Raw genomic sequence first — 26,580 nt, forward strand, 5'->3', positions numbered from 1 at the left:
GGGTGAGGACAGGTAGGAGGACGGGTCACACACTAACTGCGCCAACTGGGAACGTCTTCAGCGTTCGGTCCATTGCAGTGAAGCGCAGCGCGTCCTCGCCTTTAAATTCATCCCTACAATACCGGAGCTCCGCCCTGCAGCAGGCACAAAGAGCGCTGCTGAATGTCCGAGCCCCAGGATCCTGTCACTCGGAGCTCATGGAGGAGGATGTCCAATGCTGGTTCAAACTGCAGAGCAGGAAGAGAAGTTAAGGCCTATATAGACGGTCCGATGTGGGAGAGATGCGTGCTGAGCGTGCGGGGGGAGACTGGGGCCGCTCATTTCACCCAGCAGGTGAAGTGAGCGACCTGCTAGATAGACCAGCGATAGCTGCGCATCGCTATCGCTGTAGGGGGTACACACGGAGCGATAATGCTTAAGTTGTAAGCAATCTAGTCAGATTGCTTAGAATATCCCCCTTTAGGACGGAGGCTGCAGCGGCGATTGGATGAGAAGACCGGAAACACTTCCAACAGTGATTGGTTGGGGACACTGCCAGCAGTGATTGGTTGGAAAGACTGGTGATGCTGCCCGCAGTGATTGGTAGGGGAGTCATAGCGCAGCCTGCAGGACCCTCTCATTTTTTAAAACTGAGTCCTCACTGCCTATAACTCGTAAAATACGCGTTATAGCGCGTTTTTGCGATCACTGAAGTACTTTTGGTCCCTTGAAAAAGAAGGGGCCATATATTAAACAGTAGTAATTTCTAAAAATTTGGATGTGAATAACCTCACATTTAGAGCTTAGTCTACACTTTTAAACCATATTTATTATATGTAACCTGAGTATGTTTTGGTTAACAGCTAAAATTACAAAAATTGTCTGTTTCCAAATATGACCTAATTGGATTAAACCTAATACTGAGGATGCTAGGGGAACGTAAAGGAAGATTTCTGCAGAGTGCATATGTGCAAACGAGTTGGGTATGGAATCCCGGCAGTCAGAATACAGACGCATAGATCCCGACCGCCAGAATGCCAGCGGGGGGGGGGGGGGGGGCGCAAATGAAATCCCTTGCGGGATCGCTGCGCTTGCCACGCTGTGGGCTCAGTGACTCGCTAAGCTCTCCACATGTTCTATTCCCACTCCATGGGTATCGTGGACACCCAGGAGTGGGCATAGCTGTGGCGGCTCTGCCGGCATTCTGGCGGTTGGGATCCTGGTGTCTATTCTGGCCACCGGGATCCCGACTACATCCACTGAGACTTATTGTTATAGAGCAGGGTGGGAGCCCGGTGACTGGACTGCATTATTCACGTCTGAGGGGCCTACAATGCACATCTGGGAAATGCTCTTATGCGACCTGGGGATCGTTGCAGTGGCGATAAGCATGCCAGCTATAGACAGGCATGTCAGGGAACAAGAATGAGCACAAGGTTGTGATAGACAAGGCTGCCCAAAGTAATATCCCATGAATACGGAAAACTGAACAGATTATAATTGGCTGGATGGGGATGAGCACCAGACAGTGGAGCAGGTGAGGATGAGAGGAATGAGGAGGAAGTAGAGCAGGTGGTGGGACAACCGAGCAAGACATTAATGGTAGATGCTAGAATCAAGTGGGCTAAGGGACCTTTTCCGTCTGGGGGAGGAGTCACGACACAAGGGGGAGGAGCTAGGCCAGCGGGATAGTTCCTCTACTGTCCACGCCACCAACTATTACCTTTAGTAATCAGGTGGTGAGCGAAGCGGAGCGAGCCACCGAGCCCGAAGTGTGGCGAGCGAAGCGAGCCCGCGAGGGTACTTTTCGGGTACCCTGTTCGGCCGTAGCTCTTCCCCCATGTGACTTGTCTCCTCCCCTAGATACGTCAGAAGGTCCCTTCTGCCACTCCGATATAGAACCAACCAGACATTAATGTGTGTGCCATTTATCATTATATTTCTCTCCACGCCTACTATATAACCCATCATGTAGCCTGTTGAATGATGCGACATCACGAAAAATTACTCTTTCGATGTAATTAGGTTAACAGTAAAGGTTACATTGTCCAGTGTTTCTTGTCGGTAGAGAGACATTTTGTGGCACTCTGGGTGATTCAGACCTGATCGCTAGCAGGCTATTTTTTGCACTGCAGCGATCAGGTAGTCGCTGCCTACAGGTGAGGGGGTAATCGCTGTGCATTGGTACGAACGCTTGTGCAGAGAGCTTCACAAACTAAAGTTTGTACAGTCTCTGCACAGCTCAGGACTTACTCAGCCGCTGCGCTGATCCTGGATGGAGCTGATGTCAGGATCCCTCCCTGGAAACGGCCAGGCACGCCTGCATTTTCCTGGACACTCCCTGAAAATGGTGAGTTGCTGCCCACGGACGCCTCCTTCCTATCAATCTTCTTGCGATCGCTTTTTTCGTAGAATCCGCCGCTGTCCGGCACCAGCGCATTGCGGCCTGCACGCATGCACTGTTAAGACCCGATCGCACGGCTGCAAAAAAGGCAGCGTGCGATCAGGTCTGAATGACCCCCTCAGTTCAAAGTTATTTTCTTTGTGGCACTCAAAAAAAACAACGTTTTAAAAGAGTAAATAACTGTCATTGCTAGACTGTAGGTGGGCAGGAGAATCTCCTGTTCTGATAGAAGGCACTGCCAGCAGTTGTCGCTGGTGCAGCTTTTCGTATGCCCCCACAACTTTGCAAGATCAGTGCCACATAAAGGTACACGTGGGCCTGGAGTTTACAATTGTGAAAGGCCTATTGTATGCTGCCACAAGGGGTGTGACCAGCACCATGGAGAGGTGACTAGTGATTTGAGAGGTGTGAATAGTGTTGTGAATGTGTGATCTGCACATGGGCTATATCAATAGTGTAATGTGAGAGTATTTGACGCAGGGGCACAACTAGAACTTTATGGGCCCCATAGCAAAATATTGAAGATGCTGCTAGGATGATATCTGCAGAGTTTATATTCTAAGCTTTCTCAATCTCACCTCTGGATGGCCACCAGCAGTACTGGGGTGGTTTAATATAGGAAGGGGCCCCTTTCTCACCAGCACAGTTGGAGAGTAGACTCTAGTGCTTTGCCATGTGCAGGTCACTAAAAACATGGCGCCTGTGACATGTTCCTGATGATTTCTCTACTGACCCTGTGCAAATCTTTCTCGAAAATGGCTATTGTGCCGTTTTCCTGGGGCTTTCTGCAGTGCCAGACTGGTGAGGGTAGTGTAATGCATGGGTACCCTGCACCCTTTATAGATACTACGCAGCCTGTCTCATGACATTATGTTCTAGAGGATAATGGGGTTCCATTTAGTACCATGGGGTATAGACTGGACCACTAGGAGCCATGGGCACTTTAAGAATTTGATAATGTGGGCTGGCTTCTCTCTCTATGCCCCTCCTACCAGACTCTGTTTAGAAAATGTGCTCGGAGGAGCCAGTCACGCTTATGGAAGCTCCTGAAGTGTTTTCTGCATTTATTTTATATGTTTGTTATTTTCAGGCAGGGCTGGTTAGCACCAGCCTGCCTGCTTCGTGGGACTTAGAGGGGGAGAGGGGGGGGGGCAACCTATTGAAGGGTTAATGGTACCGTTCCCCCTGACCGGACATTGAGCTCCTGAGGGAACTATTCGCAAGCCCCACCACGGCGAGCGTACGTTCCCGCAGCACGCCGCCACCCCTAACAGAGCCAGAAGAAAGAAGAGTGGTGAGTACTAAGCCGGCGGCATGTGGGTACAGAGATGCACGGCTTCTAACCAGGGCGGAATGCGTCTACAGACACAGTACACAGCTGCGTCTCAGTACACAGTACCCACACTGGCAAAAACAGCCTTACAACCGTTTTCTCTCCATTTTAAGCAACAGATTACCTCAGCCAGTATAGAAAAAATGCAGGAAGACCGCGTGCCATTGAAGAGGCAGAGCTTCACTATGAGAGGATCCAGCAGCTCAAAAGCACCATTTTCCCTCTGCAGTGGACAAAGACGTTGACTGACAGGGACGCACAGCTCCTCCAGTGTGACTCCAGATTACCTCAACGGTACCAGGGGGTCATAGCAGGGGGAGAGCTATTATTAGTGTGCCAAGTCCCCTGTCAGAGTACTTAGTCTGCGACCCGGCTAAGCTTGGCATTAGCGATAAGGGCGCGGTGAGACCTGGCTCCAAATTACTCTGTCTCCCTGAAGGGCTCTTTGTGGGTTAATTGTGCTTAATCTTTCCTGTGTGTGGGTGTGTGTGCGCTGTCACATTTACATTATGTCAGGCAAAGAGTATGTTTCTTGTACAGCGGAATGTTCCTCTTCACCATGGGACTCACTACTGGGTACTTAGGGCAGTGCACCTTCCAAGAATAGTGGGGCTGTACCGGAATGGGTTAATTCCATTAAGGGAATGATCTCAAATATTTCTACAAAGCTATCCTGCAATGAGAAAGAGACGCAATACTTAAGACTGTTGATGAGTTTCTGAACAGAGACTCGGTCCCCAAACCAGTATCTCAATCCCCTCCCATTTGTCCGCAAAAACGATCTCTGGCCCATATCCTGCAGTCTGACTCTGACAGGTCAGATATGGAGGAGGGCGAGGTGGATTTGGAGGTGGGAGATGCTGCTCTGTCACAAGGAATAGAGGCTCTTATAGAGGCTATCAGAGATGTTATGCAAATTCCTGATAAGGTGTCAGAGGATTGTGAGGAATCTTATTTTAATGTAAAAAAGAAGCCCTCAGTCACTTTTCCTGCGTCAAAGGAATTGAATACCCTGTTTGAAGAACCGTTGGTTAATCCTGATGAGAGATTTTAGGGATTTGAAATTTCTTCTCTTTTCCTTTTCCTCTGGAGGATAGGAAAAAAATGGGAATATTCACCGATAGTGGACGCATCAGTCTCTAGGCTGTCACGTAAAATTGTATTGCCTGTCCCTGGTGCAGCCTCCCTAAAAGATACAACTGATCGTAAAATTGAGACTACACTCAAATCATTGTACACAGCTGCTGGGCTGGCCCATAGACCCACTATTGCATGTGCGTGGATCCAAAAGCCATTGCTAAATGGTCAGGTAACCTAATTGAGGGGTTAGTTTCCATGTCTAGGGGGGATGTTTTACTCCTGCAGCATATACAGGACTCTGAACTTTATGGTGGAAGCCATAAAAGAGATTGGTTTGCTTAATGCATGCACCATGGCTATGACAGTGTCAGCACGCAGGGGCTTGTGGCTACGCCAGTGGACTGCTGATGCAGACTCCAGGAAAGGCGTGGAAGGCCTACTATTACCAGAAGAGGCCTTGTTTGGAGACGAACTAGACAAATGGATCTCCAAAGCTACTGTGGGTAAGTCTACATATCTTCCTTGCGCAGCTCCCCCAGCCAGGAAAGCTTATTCAGATTGAAATTTACAGTCCTTTCGGACAGCCAAGTTTAAGGGAAAATCCAGAGGTGCTTCTACGGCCTCCAGAGGCGCAAGAGGTAAACCATGCAAACCAGCAACTGCAGGTGTTCAGGAACAGAGCTCAGGCTCTGCTTCCTCAACGCTTTCAGCATGACTGTGGACGCGAGGCCTTGGAGCTCTGTCAGGTGGGAGCCGACTACAATTCTTCAGTCACATCTGGTCAAGTTTGTGCTGGGATCCCTGTGGGATAGATCTTCAGACTGTAGTTCCAAGAGCTCCCACCTCACATATTGTTCAAATCAGGCTTACCAGCTTCACAAGAGGCAAGTATAACTTTACAGCAGGCCAGCCAAAAATTGGGACAGACTCAAGTCATTGTTCCAGTTCCACCTCATCTACACAACAAGGGGCACTATTCCAACTTGTTTGTAGTACTGAAACCAGACGGTTCGGTACGACCAATTCTGAACCTCAAGTCCTTGAACCTGTTCTTAAGAGTGTTCAAGTTCAAGATGGAGTCTCTGGGAGCGGTGATCTCGGGTCTGGAGAAAGGGGAATTCTTAGTGTCTCTGGATATCAAGGCTGCATACCTTCACATTCCGATCTGGCCACCCCACCAGGCTTCTCTACGGTTTGCACTGCAGGACTGTCACTACCAGTTCCAGGCGCTGCCATTTGGTCTCTCCACGGCACTGAGGGTGTTCACCAAAGTGATGGCAGAGATGATGTTTATACTCCGCAAGCAGGGAGTAAATAGAATTCCGTACCTGGACGATCTTCTGATAAAGGCGCTGTCCAGGGTGAGGTTGCTGGACAGCATTGGCCTCTCAACCAAACTTCTCCAGGATCAAAGGTGGATTCTGAACCTTCCAAAATCTCACCTAGAGCCACACGGAGGCTCCCATTCCTGGGAATGATACTGGACATGGAGTCCCAGAAAGTGTTCCTTCCGTTGGAAAATGCATTTGTAATTCAGTCGATGGTTCGGGATGTCCTGAAGCCAACCCAGATATCTGTGCATCTATGGATTCGCCTTCTATGGAAAATTACCTCTTACGAGGCGCTTCAATACGGAAGGTTTTCACGCAAGACGCTTCCAGCTCGATCTGTTGGACAAATGGTCCGGATCGCATCTTCACATGCACCAGAGGATTTGTCTGTCGCCAAAAGACAGGATCTTCCTTCTGTGGTGGCTACAGACCTCTCACCTCATTGAGGGTCGGAGGTTCGGAATTCAGGACTGGATCCTGTTAACGACTGACGCAAGCCTCCGGGGTTGGGGAGCATTCACCCAGGGGGTGCAGTTTCAAGGAAAATGGTCAAGTCAGGAAGTTGTCCTTCCATTCAACATTCTGGAACTCAGGGCCCTATACAACGCCCTTCTGCAGGCCTCTTTTATCTTCAGGATCGGGCCATTCAAGTCCAGTCGGACAATGTAACGGCAGTGACGTACATAAACCGACAGGGTGGAATGAAAAGCAGAGCAGAAATGTCAGCGATATCAAGAATTCTTCTCTGGGCAGGAAAAAAATCCTGCTGTGGCATTGTCAGCGGTCTTCATTCCGGGAGTAGACAACTGGGAAGCAGACTTCCTCAGCAGACACGACCTGCACCTGAGGGAGAGGGCCTTCACCTGGAAGTGTTCAGGTGCTTGACACTTCGGTGGGGATATCCACAGATCAACATGATGGCCTCTCGTCTCAACAAGAAGCTCAAGCGGTATTGTTCCAGGTCGAGAGACCCTCAGGCGGTGGCGGTAGACGCTCTGACGACTCCATCAGATGGTGTGCGTGTTTCCTCCACTTCCTCTGATCCCAAGAATTCTCAAAAGAATAAAAAGGGGAAAAGGTTCAAGCAATACTCATTGCTCCAGACTGGCCAAGAAGGTCTTGCTACGTGGACCTTCTGGAGATGCTCCTCGAAGATCCGTGGCCTCTTCCTCTTCGCAAGGATCTTCTGCAACAGGGCCCGTTTGTCTATCAGGACTTACCGCGGATACCTTTTGACGGCATGGAAGTTGAACGGCTGATTCTAGCCAGAAGAGGGATGCCTAACAAAGTTATCCTGACTATGATTCAAGCCAGAACGGTAACGTCTAAACATTACCACTGTATTTGAAAGAAATAAGTCTCTTGGTGAGAGAGCAGAACTTATTCTGCGGTGGAATTTCACCTGGGACGTTTCCTGCTTTTTTTGCAGGCAGGTGTGGATGTGGGCCTACGTCTGGGCTCCATAAAAGTCCAGATTTAGGCCTATTCAATTTTCTTTCAGAAACAATTGGCTTTTCTCCCTGAGGTTCAGACGTTTTTGAAAGGTGTTCTGCGCACACAACCTCCCTTTATGCCTCCCACGGCACCTTGGGATCTCAATTTGGTGCTGCAGTTCCTCCAAATCGGACTGGTTTGAACCATTACAGGAGGTGGACGTAAAATATCTTACGTGGAAGACTGCCACACTGTTGGCCTTGGCTTCAGCAAGACGTGTGTCGGAGCTTGGGGCTTTGTCTCAAAAGAGCCCCTATTTAATTTTCCATGAGGACAGAGCTGAACTCAGAACTCGTCAGCAATTTCTTTTGAAAGTGGTGTCTGCATTTCACTTCAATCAATCTATTGTGGTTTCGGTTATTACGGACACTTCCGCTACTTCAAAGTCTTTGGATTTAGTAAGGGCTTTGAAGGTAATACGTAAAGAGGACAGCTCGTCACAGAAAATCCGACTCTCTGTTCGTTCTATACGATCCCAATAAAATTTTGGTGTCCTGCTTCAAAGCACCAAGAGAGAGTGATGGCCAGAGGCAATGGGTGATAGAAGCTGACAGTCAGTGGGTGACTGGAAGAGGGTGACAGGGACAGGTAGTGGATGATGGGGAGAGGCAGTGGGTTTCAGGGAGAGGGTGACTCAAGGGAGAGGCAGTGGGTAAGAGGGTGATGGGGCGAGGCAGAGGGTGGTTGGGGAGGGTAGGGGCAGACACTGAGCTGGTTAGGTAGGAGACACTGGGATGTCAGTGAGTTGGTGGGGACAAGGGGTTGAATGGGAAGGAGGGACAGTGAGATAAGGGTGGGAGGGGTGGAGACTAGGCAGGACAAGTGTACACTAGGCTTAATGAGGGGACAGACTGTGATTGGACTGGCTAGGGGCTTCTAACAGATGGGATAGTGGGCTGGTTGGGGAGGTAGAGGGGGGGGCACTGGGATGGGGGGTCAATAATGGTGAGGGGCACTGGGATGGGAGCACTGACCTGGGGTTGTGCTGGTGTTCCATTCTTGCTCTACAGACTTCTTGCAGCACCGCACTCTCACACAGCAGTTTCATGAGCAGACCCTCCGCTCCGGCTGCTGCTGCTGGGATCTGTCATTGTTGTGTTCATAAGGTGGCTGAGAGTGATTTTTACCTCACCCTTGCGATGCTGTGCGGCCCGGTTGGTGGGTGGAGAAGAGAACTGTTGTACCCAGCCCTGGCATCAGTTTCAGGCAGACACCATCAATGAGAGGCTGAGCAATGAGGACAGGAGGCGGGGCCACTCTGCAGCTCGGACTCTGTGATGAGGCTGACTCTGGCTCCCGATCAGCGCTGTCTGCATGCTCCTTAGTGATCTCCCACACACTCTACAGTGTGTGTGTGGGGGGGGGGGTGTCACAGTGCTACAGTGCAGCCACATGTGGGTACTGGGCAGCGCGGAGGAGCGTTGCATTGGGTTACTATCATGGGGAGGTGGGAGGTAGACAGATCAGCCCTAGACTATCCATGCAATACAAATAATAAAGTGGGGAAGGTGCCTGGAGGACCAGTTACCTGGCAGTTGGGGTAGGGGGCTGCTTGAGGGAGAGGTGCTGTCAATCACTGGGGACACACTGTCCGAGTGCCCGTCTTTCCGAGTCCTCACTGAGAATGGCCTGGCAGAGGGAACTTTCGGCAACTTGAGCAAGGTTCAAGGCATGAAGGGATAGCGATAGCACTGTCAGTAGTTATATCCCTGTGCCCGCCCACTACTCGGCGTTTGATCAATAAGCGGGCGGCGGTGATGGGAGGGTGTTTCAGTGGGAAGCACAGCTGGCAGGCTGCTGTAACAGGAAAAAATCCTGTCTACAGAAACACAGCGGTTTTTGTGCGCCTATTTTGATGAAGGGCCTGGAGCTGCAGCTCCATCTGCCCCATTGTTAATCCTGCACTGGGCAAGATTCCTGCTTGGAAAACCTGGGTTTCATGTCCTGGTCAGGTGTTGCGTTCAGGTTAGAGTTTCTGTAGTGTTTATTTGATCTCTGTGACTTCTGGATGACACTAAACCTATCCAAATGATCAATAAAGTCTCACAATCAGTTGTAGGGTGCCTACACCATAATTGAGATGAAAGCACTGTTCCTGCCATGGGCAGCCCACTATGAGGTAGGCAGCTGAAGGCCTAATAACTGTCGATTGTACTTTTGGATTATTGTAATGGTATATTTGTCTAATTGACAGGATAATAGCCGTTCTACAATATTACACACACACTCTCTCTCTCTCTCTCTCTCTCTCTCTCTCTCTCTCTCTCTCTCTCTCTCTCTCTCTCTCTCTCTCTCTCTCACAGAATTGAGCTGATGACCTGTATACAAGTGTGTCAACTTGTTTATGGATCTATGATGCACACTGTCCTATGTAGAGAGCTGTGTTGCTACTCTACAGTTCCTGGTAGATGGCAGTGTAGCCTTATTCTGTGTTTATAGAAGTAAACTGTTTCTGGTTATATTTGAGGTGTATATCTTTACTGTTTTGTGTGCAGCACAACTTTTCCTGTGAGAGGGAATATTACTCTGGCAGGATTATTTACCGTTGTCACTTATTTTGCTGTTTTTTAGTTTTTGTGGTTCAGGGACCGGTATGTATGACATAGGGGTAGTTGTAGTTCAAATCACATACCCACTAAAGTACAAATCGCATAGCACACATAGTATAGCTCAAATTGCACCTAGCAGAGAGAGCACCGTGTGTGGGCACCATAAGGCTAGTGGCACAAGGGCATATTAAAGGCGGTTAGACTGAGAACCTGAGTATTGTAGCGCTGGCCAGCTCATAGCCGTTATAGAATTGCTGATACTCTGAAGGCTGGCTCCACCTAAATATATGAATGATGATTGTCCCTTGCTTTATTTAATATATGAAACCATATTTGTGAGCTGATAAATTGCAGAATGCATATTAACGCCTTTCTTTCTTTCCTTCCAAAGGTGTAGAATTTGGTGCACGGATGATAACCATTGATGGCAAGCAGATTAAGCTTCAGATATGGGATACTGTAAGTAACATATTTCACACCTTTTGCCCTGATTCCTAACACTCAAATAAGCCCTTTATAGCCATGCTGTAAAAATATAGGGAGTTGCTGTGATTGTAAGATTTGCTAAACCTTGCTCAGGAAAATGAACTTGTCTGATATTGAAACCAACATCAAAGGATCCAAGGCCAGGTGTGAAACTGAGCCCACAACACGGCGGTCACAGGCCTTATGAGGTGCAGAGCCGCTTCCCTGCTGCAGGACCACCGTCCTGAGGGGTGGTTGTTCAGCGGGGCACTGCACCTTTGCTGTCATTGGTGGTGAGTACACACCGGGGGCCCCACTAGGGGGTCCCCCGGTTCACTGTGCGGCTGAAGGCTGCGTACGTGACCCTCCCAGGGGGGGGGGGTCTTGCTAAGATCCACCGTTTAGACTTGCACAAAACCGCTTAGACTAGCACTTGTTGTGATGTTTTTAAGCTGAAAGGGGTCTTTGCCAGTATAATAAATCACTGTAGCTTCGGCGCCATTGGAGGGGGCGTAGCTACCTCAGTTCAGGACCAGAGGCATCCTGGTCCCTTCCACTGCTTATTGCAGTCATACACCGCACACACAGCGCTTCCGGACTCCTCAGCCACGCTGGATATCTGGTACAGGGTATAGCAAGGGGGGAGAGCCGCTATTGTTAACTATCTGGGTCCTCTACAGGACAGAATTTATTAGTGTTTACTGTGATATAGTGAGCTGACAGCCTCTCTGGGGCAGTACAGCTGGGGGTTTGCTGGTGTCCTCCTCTCTGTGGGTCTCCTCTCACATACAGTAAGTCAGGCTTGCAATGTAACTGTGTGTGTGTATGTTATTGTGCTTAATGTGAATCATTGGTAAACACAAGCTGTGCAGTGTATGCCACACCAGATTCTCTCCATTATCATCTGATTCTGTTTCATGTGAACAATGCAGCCATCTTCACAAATCAGTGAAGGGGCTGGGGGAGAGGGTCCAGAGCCCCACTGGCTGGCTAGAGTTTCTTAAAACTATGATGTCTGTCATCCCAGCTCACTGCAAATGCTCAGAAAACAGGCTGTTGCAGATTTAGCTTCTATGTCGGATGTTACACAGCCCCCCTCCTCTCATGCAGGAACACAAAAGCGTGGTTTACCTGCACTACTATCTGACACAGATGAGGATATATAGGAGGATGGGGAGTACTTGGACCCCGTTATTGGGGATCCCGGTTCTGCTCAGAGTATTGAACCCCTAATTCTGGTTATTAGGGACGTGTTAAAGCTCCCTCTAGAGAACGCTGCATCACAGCAGTCGTTTTTCTTTACACACAACAAGCTTAATGTCACTTTCCCTGATTCTGCACCGTTAGATGACCTATTCAAGCTGGCCTGAAAAAATCAGGACAAAAAAATTACAAGTGTCCAAAAAGTTTTTGCGCACTTTCCCATTTGTTCCTGAAGGTAGGAAATTTCGGGAGGAGCCCCCAGGGGTTGATGTACAGTCACTTGACTGTCTAGAAAGGCGGTGCTACATGCCCGGACTTTTTTTTTTTTTTTTACCATAAAAGGACCCTAGGGATAGGAAAACAGAGACTACACTCAAATATATTTACATGGCAGCAGGTGTATCGCAAAGGCCGGTCATTGCGGATTGCTGGATGACCCATGCCATTCATTCCTGGGCCACTCAAATTCAGGGGTGCTTCTCTGGGGATATGCCCCTGGTCACTATGGTGACCCTCCTAAAACACATTCAGGACACTACACGTGTCCTCTGTGATTCGCTCAAGGAGATGGGGAACATTAATGCTAGGACTTCTGCCATGGCAGCGTCGGCGCGCAGGGCCTTGTGGTTGCGTCAGTGGATTGTGGATGCAGAATCCAAACGTAGTGTGGAATCCCTCCCCTTTTCTGGGGAATGGCTATTTAGGGTTCAGTTGGATACCTTGATTTCCAAAGTTACAACTGGGAAATCCACGTTTCTCCCCTCTGGGGCCCTGCCGGCAAGATGCTGCTACCTGGGGCCGTCTGTACAGACCTTTCGGTCTCACAGATTTCGATCTAAGGCCAGAGGTGCGACTAGAGGCACCAGAGGTAAGTCCAGAAAACCTGCAAGCACCAGCTCTTAGGAACAGACCTCCAGTTCTGCTTCCGGTAAGGCCCGAGCATGACTGTGCCCACCCACCCCAAGGGGACCTCGACGTGGGAGCTCGACTACGTCACTTCAGCCACGTCTGGGAGGCTTCCTTCCAGGAGACCTGGCTCAGAAATCTCGTTTCTGAGGGCTGCAAGCTGGAGTTCGACATTACTCCTCCCCAACGATTTTTCAAATCCAGCTTACCAGCTTTGGGGGATATGCAAGTTACGTTGCAACAGGCCATCCTAAAGTTGGTCCAGTCTCGCGTCATTGTTCCAGTACCAATACCGCAACGTGGCAAGGGGTTTTACTCCAACCTGTTTGTGGTGCCGAAACCGGATGGTTCTGTAAGACCCATTTTGAATCTAAAATCCTTGAATCCTTACTTGAAGGAATAGAAATGGAGGGATGTGAAACAGATGGAGCTACTGTGCCTATGTGAATGAAAGACTAGTGAATAATAGAGAAAATTAGGTTGATACTTATCCTAAATTAATTAGGACAACTGGGACTCCTTGATGAAAACAGGTATCCTCTCTTTGTGCTATTGCACAATAGGCTCATAGGTACATGGAAAACATAATAGAAAAACAATCATGTAGAAAATTCCAATGAATTGTGTGGATATTTAAAATTATTTGAGAAATGTGATTATGTGTAATATTCCCTATGGAAGTCGATATTCTTTTTCCAGACGGATTAGAGGTAGCGTACCTAGCTTACACAGTATAGTGTGTTGTAGCTCTTATAACGGTTTCTTTATCTCTTAACCCCACAAGTGATGATAAGATATGTAGATGATCCTAGGGAACAGCATACCTCACTTATATAGTGAGGAACGGTTTAACGCGCATCAAGGTTTCTTTATTGTACGGTATGTCTCAAGACTATTCCTTATGAGATAATACTCCTTATGAAAGTAAACAATCTGTTTTCTGATGGATTAGAGGTGGTGTACCTCACACAATAAGGTGTGTAGTTAATCTTATAGCGGTTTCTTTATCTCTTAACCCCACAGGTGATAAAATTTATAGGTGAGCCTAGGAACAGCATACCTCACTTACATAGTGAGGTAGGGTTTAACACACATCAAGGTATCTTTATCATGAGGTGCGCCTCAAGCGTACCATTACTCACGATGGATATAGCGTGACTCCACGTATCAAGGTTTCTTTACGTCAGGTAAACTTGTACAAAGATGTCACAAAAATACAATTTATTTTACAAAAAGTTAATATAGTACATAAAAAATACAAAAAAGCCTTGGACAGGGGGGGGAGGGGGTGCGAAATCTCAGCAATGTAACTTTTTTTCACATGCCTTGAAAAGAGTCACAGTAGACTCGAAACACGTTGACCAACGGAGGTTTTTGTACAGGTGTGGCGGATGTGTGTTCTCAATGCAAGGTAACAATTATGTCATACTTTTTATTCGGAAATTTGAGCACAGTTACCGGACCTCAGCTCCTCCAAAATATACATTCTACCTTGCTGAGATTTCGCACCCCCTCCCCTCCCTGTCCAAGGCTGTCCTTAAGGGATATTTGGCCTCAGTGCGTTGACTTTTCTGCAGGTTCTCTTTTATGTGGTTACCTGTTCAGATGTTGCTGTTGTTGTTACCAGCCGTTGTTGGTTGTTGTATGTTACTGGTGTGCTGGTTTATAAATCTCACCACTTTCTGTTGTTCATATTTCCTTCTCTCATATATGTCCTTTCTCATTTGGGCACGTTTTTACCTATAACTGTCTGTGGGAGGGGGCATAGTGGGGAGGAGCCTGCACACCCAGTTGAAGAAATTTAAAATACAGCGGCTCCTTTGGGCCCTGCTTATACCCCATCGTACTAGATTCCCCCAATATCCCTTATGGACTACGACAAAAGGATTTACCGGTAGGTAATTAAAATCCTCTACTTCTTTTATGGTCTGTACCAGCCAAAAAGGGCTTTGTACCGGGTTTTGCCATCTCCCAATCCTATGGGAGCGTTGCGGGGCAGCGCCCTCTTTACCCGTGGCCATGTCCCCTTCCCGAATTTTTACCGGTTATTCGGCCCAGCAGTGTTGGAGGGTATGCTATAATGAGCACAGCACAAGTGACATGAGGATCTGAAGGTATGGACTGGTAACATCCCTGGTTATTGAGATACCGGCACATGCTCTAGCTACGTGTGTGCAAGTGCACCATAATTTATGTCCACATTTTCCTGCACATTTGTTATCTGGGTCACAGATAAGATTTTAGAGACTAACATATGAAGTCATTGGACCGTGATATAACACTAGATCTTTTGCCCAAGATTATAATTCTATTTAGTTCTTTCTTTATAATTTATTCTACAAAACATCAGCTGTTGTGTTGATAAGAACATCTGGGAAGAGCAGACTCTGAAAAAGATGTGTAACTTAATTGTCTTGCTAGAAATACTTTATGGTTCCTTTGTTTTTGTTAGCAACAGACTCAATAAATCCATTTAGGTGACCAGCGGAAGAATTTGGGCTGTCAGTGAATTTCAGCTTTCTGGGTTTTTTGCCTAAACAGATTAAAAGGGAAAAACTGAGCACATTAAGTCCAGGGACTGCTGAAAGGCTGGCTGCAGCTTCCGATATAACGGATAAAATCTGCATCCTTGGCCTTCCAACAACCTCTACACCAGCAGATGGTGGGCGTAAAGATGTCATTCATCATTTATTTACAATGGGCTTTATTTATTCTAGTGTCAACAGCTGCCCCAGGGAGCAGGTTATTGAATTGAAATGCGCAGCTCTGGGTTATTTGCTTCCTTTCAGATTTGTCTTCTGAGCTCAGTTGCTAGGAGTCCTTTCTGTGTTCTAATAATGATTCATGTATTGTGAAGCCATTCAGTAAATTGGGATGTCGGGATTGCCAAGGAAGATTTTTAGAGAGCTACTTGTTCCTAGAAATAGAAGGGGAAACAAACATACTGTATGTGGCTACCTGTTTCTCACATTCGCTCGTTCATACGGTTAGAAAGCTCAATTTTGATATCTACTGCAGTATCCTCAGGGCACTTTAAACCATAGAGACCTAGAAGACTGCTGTGAAATGACAGCATCTGAAACATATGCCCGTGAAATATAGTTGCAGGTGCCTGCAGCTTTCTTTTGCATGAGAGATACAGACCATGTTTTCGGAGTGACCGGTTTAAGTTTCAGAGACACTATAAATAGAAGCACAAGGCCATACACTTAATCACCTCCCCATTTGCAGTCATAAGTTTGTGGTTGGTAGGGGAGGTGTTGCTTATAGCATCCAATGAGATTGTAGCCATCCAGTGTATACTATAACATGATAGCTACTGTAGTATCTGATTGGTTGCTATGGGCAACTCATCCACTTTTCCTCAGTTGATTAGGGAGAGTTTGATCAAAGCCGAGTGGGCAGACTGTACTGACCCTTGAATAAGCAGGCAAGCCCCTGCTAAGGGTGACAGTAATGTAGACTGCACAAGTGATGGTCTAAGTACAAACATTTGTTAAGGAATTATAAGGTGGTGTACTGATTACTTTTTTTATTTATTTGCTGACAACACACAGAGCAATCAATCATGCTTTGCAGTTCAGACGTCATTTTTACCAAATTGCCCAGACACCTGGCGTGTTAGCCAAAATGGCCAGAAATCCCTGTTATAATCCAGTTAGGGTCAGTCTGATTCTTCTCTAGCATTGCTGGTTAATCCCGTTAATGACCAAATCCTTTGTGCATAGGTATCAGTTCCCACTGATTGGACGCAACTGACGGTTGGCATGGTATCCCGGCCACCAGAATGCCGGCAGGGGGGGAGAGTGCAACGCAGCCCCTGGTGGGCTCGCTCCACTCGCCACGCTGCAGGCTCAGTGGCTAGCTGCGCTCGCCACAGGTTCTATTCCCAATCTATGGGTGTCTTGGACACCCACGAATGGGAATAGCCCGTTAGCCGGGATTTCGTTTCAGTGGTTGGTATTTCGGCGTCTGTATCCTGATCGCTGGGATCCAAACTTCCGGCAATGTAACCGCATCCTGATTGGACACCCGCTTTCCTCTCTATTTGTCTTTATCATTGAAATATTGCATTAGTACCTTTGGTCTATCCGTCAAGGTTTGTGGACCCAAATGTGGTATGCTTAAGTCAGTCATGTAAAGCTTTTCATCCTCTCCGCTATGCAAAACTTGTTCTGTGGCCAGTATAAGATATCCAGAACTCATCAGTGATACCTATTTTATAGAGGATCTGTTCAGCATCCCGGCGGTCGGGATGACGGTGGTCATGTGACAGACGCCGGAATCCCGACACCACTCAAGAGGCCGACGCCGGATCAAAGACAGCCAACATCCTGAAAGTAAGTATCAAAGTGGGAGGTTAGCCATAGTCTCCACCTTGTTTCATGCTGATGTTACTTGCGGTGGTTTATACCAGTGGTTCTCCACCTCGGTCCTCAAGTACCCCCAACAGTTCATGTTTTCCATGTCACCTAGCTGGTGCACAGGTGTATTCATTACTCACTGACTCATTTAAACAGACCCACAGGAGGAGCAAATTGTTTCACTTGCAATCCTGTAAGACCTGGAAAACATGAACTGTTGGGGGTACTTGAGGACAGCGGTTGAGAACCACTGGTTATATCGTCACCGTTGGTACGTGATTAAATACTTAAGCATATTTGGTTGTCCTAATAAATTTGTGGTTTTATACAGTATGGAGGGAACCCTTTCTTTTAAATTTATTTGCTGATATTACCTGATGTTGATACGGGAATTATAAGACCTAAATAAGAAGGTCTTGAGTGCACGGGATCCAGCACTGTGTAAAAGGAGAAAATCGCCTGGTATTGATAAGAGACCATTGAACCTGGTTCTTGTAGTTCCACAAGCAGGACTTGTGAGGTGTTTTATTTATACATAACCAACCAGCTATATAGATAGATAGAGACAGACAGACAGATATAGGGGTAGGAGGACGGTCCTCTAATCAGCGATGATATACATGCCAGCACCAGGCAGTGATCTTGCTGTGTGCAGGGACTGAGTGAGACAACAGTTGTACAGTGCGCGCACACAGCATAGTGCTGAGCGGCGGGCGAGAAGGACGGATGTAGGAGGTGCCTTGGGAACATGCTGGCGGTGACTTATGGGATGTGGGCAATGGGGAATGATCGTGTCCGGCAGGATGTGCTGTGAGCCACTCACAGTACAAAAATAACATGTTTCAGTAGTATTGGCTGAGGCGCGCACAGGGCTGTAATTCACAGCGCATCCTGCAGGACCCGATCATGTTTAAAAAGTGAGTCCCTTGTGCCCTGTAGCACGTATTTTGCAATCTCTGAGCTACCGACGGGAGGGAGGGGGACATTTGAATACCGCCCATTGTGTGTAACTATGGGAGCCTTCTCACCCTAAACATTAACCTTAATACAGAACAAGGAACAATCCCGCACCAGTAAGGATATTTTATGAAATAAGTGTTCTCTTTCCCTTACAACATTTTATCTTGTGATATACACACTTCTTTACTGTTCGGGAGTGCTACCCTCAGCCTAGAAGACTACAACACAAACACACAGAAAAAGAAGCCGTTTCCTGGGTGCACTGAGAGCCTAGTAATTACTATTAGTTATATAAAACATCTCTTTTATTATCATTTAAAATTTTCAGCCATATGAAATATATAAAAATAAAGTATGGAAAGTGAAACATTTTCAGAAATTGTGATATTAAAGTGAATGTTTCTCTGACGTCCTAGTGGATGCTGGGAACTCCGTAAGGACCATGGGGAATAGCGGGCTCCGAAGGAGGCTGGGCACTCTAGAGAGATTTATGACTACCTGGTGTGCACTGGCTCCTCCCACTATGACCCTCCTCCAAGCCTCAGTTAGATTTTGTGCCCGGCCGAGGTTGGATGCACACTAGGGGCTCTCCTGAGCCTTCAGAAAGAAAGATAGAAATTAGGTTTTTTATTTTCAGTGAGACCTGCTGGCAACAGGCTCACTGCAGCGAGGGACTAAGGGGAGAAGAAGCGAACCTGCCTGCTTGCAGCCAGCTTGGGCTTCTTAGGCTACTGGACACCATTAGCTCCAGAGGGATCGACCGCAGGCCCAGTCCTTGGTGTTCGGTCCCGGAGCCGCGCCGCCGTCCCCCTTACAGAGCCAGAAGCAAGAAGAGGTCGGAAAATCGGCGGCAGAAGACATCAGTCTTCACCAAGGTAGCGCACAGCACTGCAGCTGTGCGCCATTGCTCCTCACACACACTTCACACTCCGGTCACTGAGGGTGCAGGGCGCTGGGGGGGGGGCGCCCTGAGAAGCAATAATAACATCTTGGCTGGCAAAAATACCACAATATATAGCCCCAGAGGCTATATATGTGGAAAATACCCCTGCCAGAATATAGGAAAAAGCGGAAGAATAGTCCGCGGAAAAGGGGCGGAGCTATCTCCCTCAGCACACTGGCGCCATTTCTCCTTCACAGATCCGCTGGAAGGAAGCTCCCTGGCTCTCCCCTGCAGTCTACACTACAGAAAAGGGTAAAAAAAAAGAGAGGGGGGGCACTAAATTTAGGCGCAGTATACAATTATATAGAAAAAGCAGCTATAGGGGACATAACTCAGTTAGTCCCTGCATTATATAGCGCTCTGGTGTGTGCTGGCATACTCTCACTCTGTCCCCCCAAAGGGCTTTTGTGGGTCCTGTCCTCTGTTGGAGCATTCCCTGTGTGTGTGCGGTGTGTCGGTACGGCTGTGTCGACATGTTTGATGAGGATAATGATGTGGAGACGGAGCAGATGCCTTTAGAAGGGATGTCACCCCCTGCGGGGCAGACACCTGAGTGGTTGAGCTTATGGAAGGAAATGAGTGCACGTATACGATCCTGCTAACCATAGACCATATCAAAGACTCAGTCTTATATATGAGAGATGCACAGAGGGAAATCTGCCGACTGGCATCTAAAGTAAGTGCATTGTCCATTTCTGCTAGGAGAGGCTTATGGACTCGCCAGTGGACAGGAGATGCAGATTCTAAAAGGCACATGGAAGTTTTGCCATATAAGGGTGAGGAAATATTTGGGGATGGTCTCTCGGACCTAGTTTCCACAGCAACGTCTGGAAAGTCAGCATTTTTACCCCATGTCCCCTCACAGCCTAAGAAGGCGCCGTTTTATCAGGTTCAGTCCTTTCGGACCCAGAAAAACAGGCGTGGAAAAGGCGGGTCCTTTCTGTCCAGAGGCAGAGGTAGGGGAAAAAGGCTGCAACAAACAGCAGGTTCCCAGGAGCAAAAGTCCTCCCCCGCTTCTTCTTCCAAGTCCGCCGCATGACGGTGGGGCTCCACAGGCGGAGCCAGGTACGGTGGGGGGCCGCCTCAAGAATTTCAGCGATCAGTGGGCTCGCTCACAGGTGGATCCCTGGATCCTTCAAATAGTATCTCAGGGGTACAAACTGGAATTCGAGGCGTCTCCACCCCACCGGTTCCTAAAATCTGCCTTGCCGATTGCTCCCTCAGACAGGGAGGCGGTGATAGCGGCAATTCACAAGCTGTATTCCCAGCAGATGATAATCAAGGTACCCCTACTTCAACAAGGCCGGGGTTACTATTCCACACTATTTGTGGTACCGAAACCGGACGGTTCGGTGAGACCCATTTTAAATTTGAAATCCTTGAACACATACATAAAAAAATTCAAGTTCAAGATGGAATCGCTCAGGGCGGTTATTGCAAGCCTGGACGAGGGGGATTACATGGTATCCCTGGACATCAAGGATGCTTACTTGCATGTCCCCATTTACCATCTTCACCAGGAGTACCTCAGATTTGTGGTACAGGATTGCCATTACCAATTCCAGACGCTGCCGTTTGGACACTCCACGGCACCGAGGGTGTTTACCAAGGTAATGGCGGAAATGATGATACTCCTTCGAAGGGGTTCACTACGGCTGGCCGGCGGTCGGGCTCCCGGCGACCAGCATCCCGGCGCCGGGAGCCCGACCGCCGGCTTACCGACAGCTTGGCGAGCGCAAATGAGCCCCTTGCGGGCTCGCTGCGCTCGCCACGCTACGGGCACGGTGGCGCGCTACGCGCGCCACACTATTTTATTCTCCCTCTATGGGGGTCGTGGACCCCCACGAGGGAAAATAAGTGTCGGTATGCCGGCTGTCGGGCTCCCGGCGCCGGTATACTGAGCGCCGGGAGCCCGACCGCCGGCAAACAGAAGACCACCCCTTCGAAGAAAGGGAGTTTTAATTATCCCGTACTTGGACGATCTCCTAATAAAGGCGAGGTCCAAGGAGCAGTTGTTGGTGGGAGTAGCACTATCTCAGGAGGTGCTACACCAGCACGGTTGGATTCTGAGTATTCCAAAATCACAGCTGGTTCCGACGACACGTCTACTGTTCCTGGGTATGATTCTGGATACAGTCCAGAAAAAAGTGTTTCTCCCGGAGGAGAAAGCCAAGGAGCTGTCATCTCTAGTCAGAGACCTCCTGAAACCAAAACAGGTATCGGTGCATCACTGCACGCGGGTCCTGGGAAAGATGGTGGCTTCTTACGAAGCAATTCCTTTCCGCAGGTTCCATGCCAGAATCTTTCAGTGGGACCTGTTGGACCAATGGTCCGGATCGCATCTTCAGATGCATCGCCTAATAACCCTGTCTCCAAGAACCAGGGTGTCTCTGCTGTGGTGGCTGCAGAGTGCTCATCTTCTAGAGGGCCGCAGATTCGGCATACAGGACTGGGTCCTGGTGACCACGGATGCCAGCCTTCGAGGCTGGGGGGCAGTCACACAGGGAAGAAACTTCCAAGGACTATGGTCGAGTCAGGAGACTTCTTTACACATAAATATTCTGGAACTAAGGGCCATTTACAATGCCCTAAGTCAGGCAAAATCCCTGCTTCTACACCAGCCGGTACTGATCCAGTCAGACAACATCACGGCAGTCGCCCATGTAAATCGACAGGGCAGCACAAGAAGCAGGATGGCAAGGGCAGAAGCCACAAGGATTCTCCGATGGGCGGAAAATCACGTACTAGCACTGTCAGCAGTGTTCATTCCGGGAGTGGACAACTGGGAAGCAGACTTTCTCAGCAGGCACGACCTCCACCCGGGAGAGTGGGGACTTCATCCAGAAGTCTTCACGCTGATTGTAAATCGATGGGAACGGCCACAGGTGGACATGATGGCGTCCCGCCTAAACAAAAAACTAGAGAGCTATTGCGCCAGGTCAAGGGACCCTCAGGCGATAGCTGTGGACGCTCTAGTGACACCGTGGGTGTACCAGTCAGTTTGTGTTCCCTCCTCTGCCTCTCATACCAAGGGTACTGAGAATAATAAGAAAACGAGGAGTAAGAACAATACTCGTGGTTCCGGATTGGCCAAGACGAGCGTGGTACCCGGAACTTCAAGAGATGATCTCAGAGGACCCATGGCCTCTGCCGCTCAGACAGGACCTGCTGCAGCAGGGGCCCTGTCTGTTCCAAGACTTACCGCGGCTGCGTTTGACGGCATGGCGGTTGAACGCCGGATCCTGAAGGAAAAGGGCATTCCGGAGGAAGTCATTCCTACGCTGATTAAAGCCAGGAAAGATGTAACTGCAAAGCATTATCACCGCATATGGCGGAAATATGTTGCTTGGTGTGAGGCCAAAAAGGCCCCAACAGAGGAATTTCAACTAGGTCGATTTCTGCATTTCCTACAAGCAGGAGTGACTATGGGCCTGAAATTAGGCTCCATTAAGGTACAGATCTCGGCTCTGTCGATTTTCTTCCAGACAGAACTAGCTTCACTACCTGAAGTTCAGACGTTTGTGAAAGAAGTGCTACATATTCAGCCCCCGTTTGTGCCTCCAGTGGCACCTTGGGATCTCAACGTGGTGTTGAGTTTCTTAAAATCACATTGGTTTGAGCCACTTAAAACCGTGGATCTAAAATATCTCACGTGGAAAGTGGTCATGTTATTGGCCTTGGCTTCAGCCAGGCGTGTGTCAGAATTGGCAGCTTTGTCATGTAAAAGCCCTTATCTGATTTTCCATATGGATAGGGCGGAATTGAGGACTCGTCCCCAGTTTCTCCCTAAGGTGGTATCAGCTTTTCACTTGAACCAACCTATTGTGGTGCCTGCGGCTACTAGGGACTTGGAGGATTCCAAGTTACTGGACGTAGTCAGGGCCTTGAAAATTTATGTTTCCAGGACGGCTAGAGTCAGGAAAACTGACTCGCTATTTATCCTGTATGCACCCAAAAAACTGGGTGCTCCTGCTTCTAAGCAGACTATTGCTCGCTGGATTTGTAGCACAATTCAGCTGGCGCATTCTGCGGCTGGACTGCCGCATCCTTAATCAGTAAAAGCCCATTCCACAAGGAAGGTGGGCTCATCTTGGGCGGCTGCCCGAGGGGTCTCGGCTTTACAACTTTGCCGAGCTGCTACTTGGTCAGGGGCAAACACGTTTGCAAAATTCTACAAATTTGATACCCTGGCTGAGGAGGACCTTGAGTTCTCTCATTCGGTGCTGCAGAGTCATCCGCACTCTCCCGCCCGTTTGGGAGCTTTGGTATAATCCCCATGGTCCTTTTCGGAGTTCTCAGCATCCACTAGGACGTCAGAGAAAATAAGATTTTACTCACCGGTAAATCTATTTCTCGTAGTCCGTAGTGGATGCTGGGCGCCCATCCCAAGTGCGGATTGTCTGCAATACTTGTACATAGTTATTGTTAACTAAAGGGTTATTGTTGAGCCATCTGTTGAGAGGCTCAGTTGTTTTCATACTGTTAAACTGGATATGGTATTACGAGTTGTACGGTGTGATTGGTGTGGCTGGTAGGAGTCTTACCCGGGATTCAAAATCCTTCCTTATTATGTCAGCTCGTCCGGGCACAGTGTCCTAACTGAGGCTTGGAGGAGGGTCATAGTGGGAGGAGCCAGTGCACACCAGGTGACCTAAAAGCTTTCTTTAGTTGTGCCCAGTCTCCTGCGGAGCCGCTATTCCCCATGGTCCTTTCGGAGTTCCCAGCATCCACTACGGACTACGAGAAAAAGATTTATCGGTGAGTAAAATCTTATTTTTATCCACAGAGACTGCTATCGCTATGTTGAAGACTTTTCTTCCATTAAGGGCATAATAGCCCCCCGCTGCTATTAGAAGCTGAATTGATACAGTTCTGCCGGCTTTCTATGTTAAGGCCCGTACACCCTGGTCGATATATCGGCCGTTCTCCTGAACGGCCGATATATATCGCGGGACCGTCGGCCAGTGTGTACGGCCAATACGTCTGTGAACTCCGTCGTTCACAGACGTATCGCGTTGGCTGTGTAGCACAGCCGACGGGCAATATATCTACCGATATATTGGCTCGTCGCTGTGTGTGTACGGGGCGGTCGGCCGACCGCCCGTACACACGCTGCGGCGGCCGGCGGTGATTGGCAGGTGAACTGGGCGGGCGTGTGTACACGCCCGCCCAGTTCATGATGTCAGTCCCCGACGGATCGAGCAGTGTGTATACTGAACACACTGCTCGATCCGTCCATAGATATTTCTGCAGATCAATTGATCTGCAGATATATCTGTTAGTGTGTACCCACCTTTACTTTTCAGCAGTTATCAATATTTCTTGTTTCATATTAATAAAGAGTAACAATTGACACACAAATTGTAACCCTTTATTTGCATCAACAAGCTCTTCACAGAGATGTGTGCCTTATTTGTAACTCTTGCTCTCGCTGTGTTTGGGTTAGATAAGCATCTGTCTTGTCCTGCATATAAGGCATACATGTTACTGATCTTACATTATTATATGTGTAATATAAGATCAGTAACATGTATACCTAATATGCAGAACAAGACAGATGCTTATTTAACCCAAACACAGCGAGAGCAAGAGTATTACAAATAAGGCACACATCTCTGTGAAGAGCTTGTTGATGCAAATAAAGAAAGGGTTACAATTTGTGTGTCAATTGTTACTCTTTATTAATATGAAACAAGAAATATTGATAACTGCTGAAAAGTAATATAGAAAGCCGACAGAACTGTATCAATTCAGCTTCTAATAGCAGCGGGGGGCTATTATGCCCTTAATGGAAGAAAAGTCTTCAACATAGCGATAGCAGTCTCTGTGGATAAGACATTAATTTTAATATCACAATTTCTGAAAATGTTTCACTTCATACTTTATTTTTATATATTTCATATGGCTGAAAATTTTAAATGATAATAAGAGGTTTTATATAACTAATTGTAATTACTAGGCTCCCAGTGCACCCAGGAAACGGCTTATTTTTCTGTGTGTTTGTGTATTAACCTTAATACGCTGGCCCAAATACATTAACCTCTGACTTTAACCTAACTCCAATCACAACCCCTAACCCGAATACCTTAAGTCAAACTGATAAACCAACCCTAATATCCTAACCATATCCCCCAAACTAACCCTAAAACCCTCACTCCTAATCCAAACCGCTAAAACAACCCTAATACCATAACGCCTAACCCTAATACCCTATGGGCAGACTGGATGGGCCATACGGTTCTTATCTGCTATCAAATTCTATGTTTTCTATCTAAAGGTTATTTGATGTTTTTGGTATCGGTGTGTGACTGCAGAGGTCATTGGAGTGGGTACATTTAATATGAATCAGGTCTATTAAACAACCTGTGGCTTGGTATTATTTAGCCGGAGTTAAACCAATCAAGTTGCACATTATCCGTTCCGTCTCCAATATCATTGACTGTTGGCTAGATATCTGTTCTAACATTGAAGAGAAGCTGCTGTGCATACTGCAGGGATTTATTTTCTCACAGTGAAGTGCTAATCTCATTAGCAATTTGTGCTGTAATATTACTACAGGGACTGCTCAAGGGATCAACCCACTGGAGATCACCTCTTGCACTCTGGAATATACCTAGATTAGTGATTTCAGTGCAGGGATAGCCCTCAGGAAAAAAACAGTGCACTGAAGTATACTTGTAGGCAGTATACATTGGCGTAATTGATACAGAGCTTGGATTTTTGGGTGGAAAAAAGGATTTCATAAAAACATTTTTTTTTTCAAATTATAATATTATTGAGCTAAATGATCTAGTTAACATGATAGGCTTTGTATTGGAGATTTCTCTGACGTCCTAGTGGATGCTGGGGACACCGTAAGGACCATGGGGAATAGACGGGCTCCGCAGGAGACTGGGCACTCTATAGAAAGATTTAGGACTATCTGGTGTGCACTGGCTCCTCCCCCTATGACCCTCCTCCAAGCCTCAGTTAGATTTCTGTGCCCGGCCGAGCTGGATGCACACTAGGGGCTCTCCTGAGCTCCTAGAAGAAAGTATAGTTTAGGTTTTTTATTTTACAGTGAGACCTGCTGGCAACAGGCTCACTGCAGCGAGGGACTAAGGGGAGAAGAAGCGAACCTACCTAACTGGTGGTAGCTTGGGCTTCTTAGGCTACTGGACACCATTGGCTCCAGAGGGATCAAACACAGGACCCGACCTCGTCGTCTGTTCCCGGTGCCGCGCCGCCGTCCCCCTTACAGAGCCAGAAGCAAGAAGGTGGTCCGGAAAATCGGCGGCTGAAGACTTCGGTTTTCTCCAAGGTAGCGCACAGCACTGCAGCTGTGCGCCATTGCTCCTCATGCACACCACACACTGCGGTCACTGATGGGTGCAGGGCGCTGGGGGGGGGGGGGCGCCCTGAGCAGCAATATTAACACCTTGGCTGGCAAAACTAACACCATATATAGCCCCAGGGGCTATATAGGTGTATATTAACCCCTGCCAGAAACGATAAAATAGCGGGAGAAAGCCCACCAAAAAAGGGGCGGAGCCATCTCCCTCAGCACACTGGCGCCATTTTTCCCTCACA

At 48.0% G+C, this 26,580-nt stretch overlaps 1 protein-coding gene across 1 annotated transcript in view; it reads left to right on the forward strand.

Moving 5' to 3' along the window:
• The window catches only part of RAB2A (RAB2A, member RAS oncogene family), a 175,562-nt gene that overhangs the window by 64,155 nt on the left and 84,827 nt on the right, over nt 1-26,580 (forward strand). Inside the window, exon 3 of the mRNA XM_063923775.1 lies at nt 10,562-10,629. Within this exon, the coding sequence (XP_063779845.1) occupies nt 10,562-10,629 (68 nt within the window). The remainder of the gene's footprint in view (nt 1-10,561; nt 10,630-26,580) is intronic.

Source organism: Pseudophryne corroboree, chromosome 5 (assembly GCF_028390025.1).
Source record: "Pseudophryne corroboree isolate aPseCor3 chromosome 5, aPseCor3.hap2, whole genome shotgun sequence".
Taxonomy (NCBI): Eukaryota; Metazoa; Chordata; class Amphibia; order Anura; family Myobatrachidae; genus Pseudophryne; species Pseudophryne corroboree.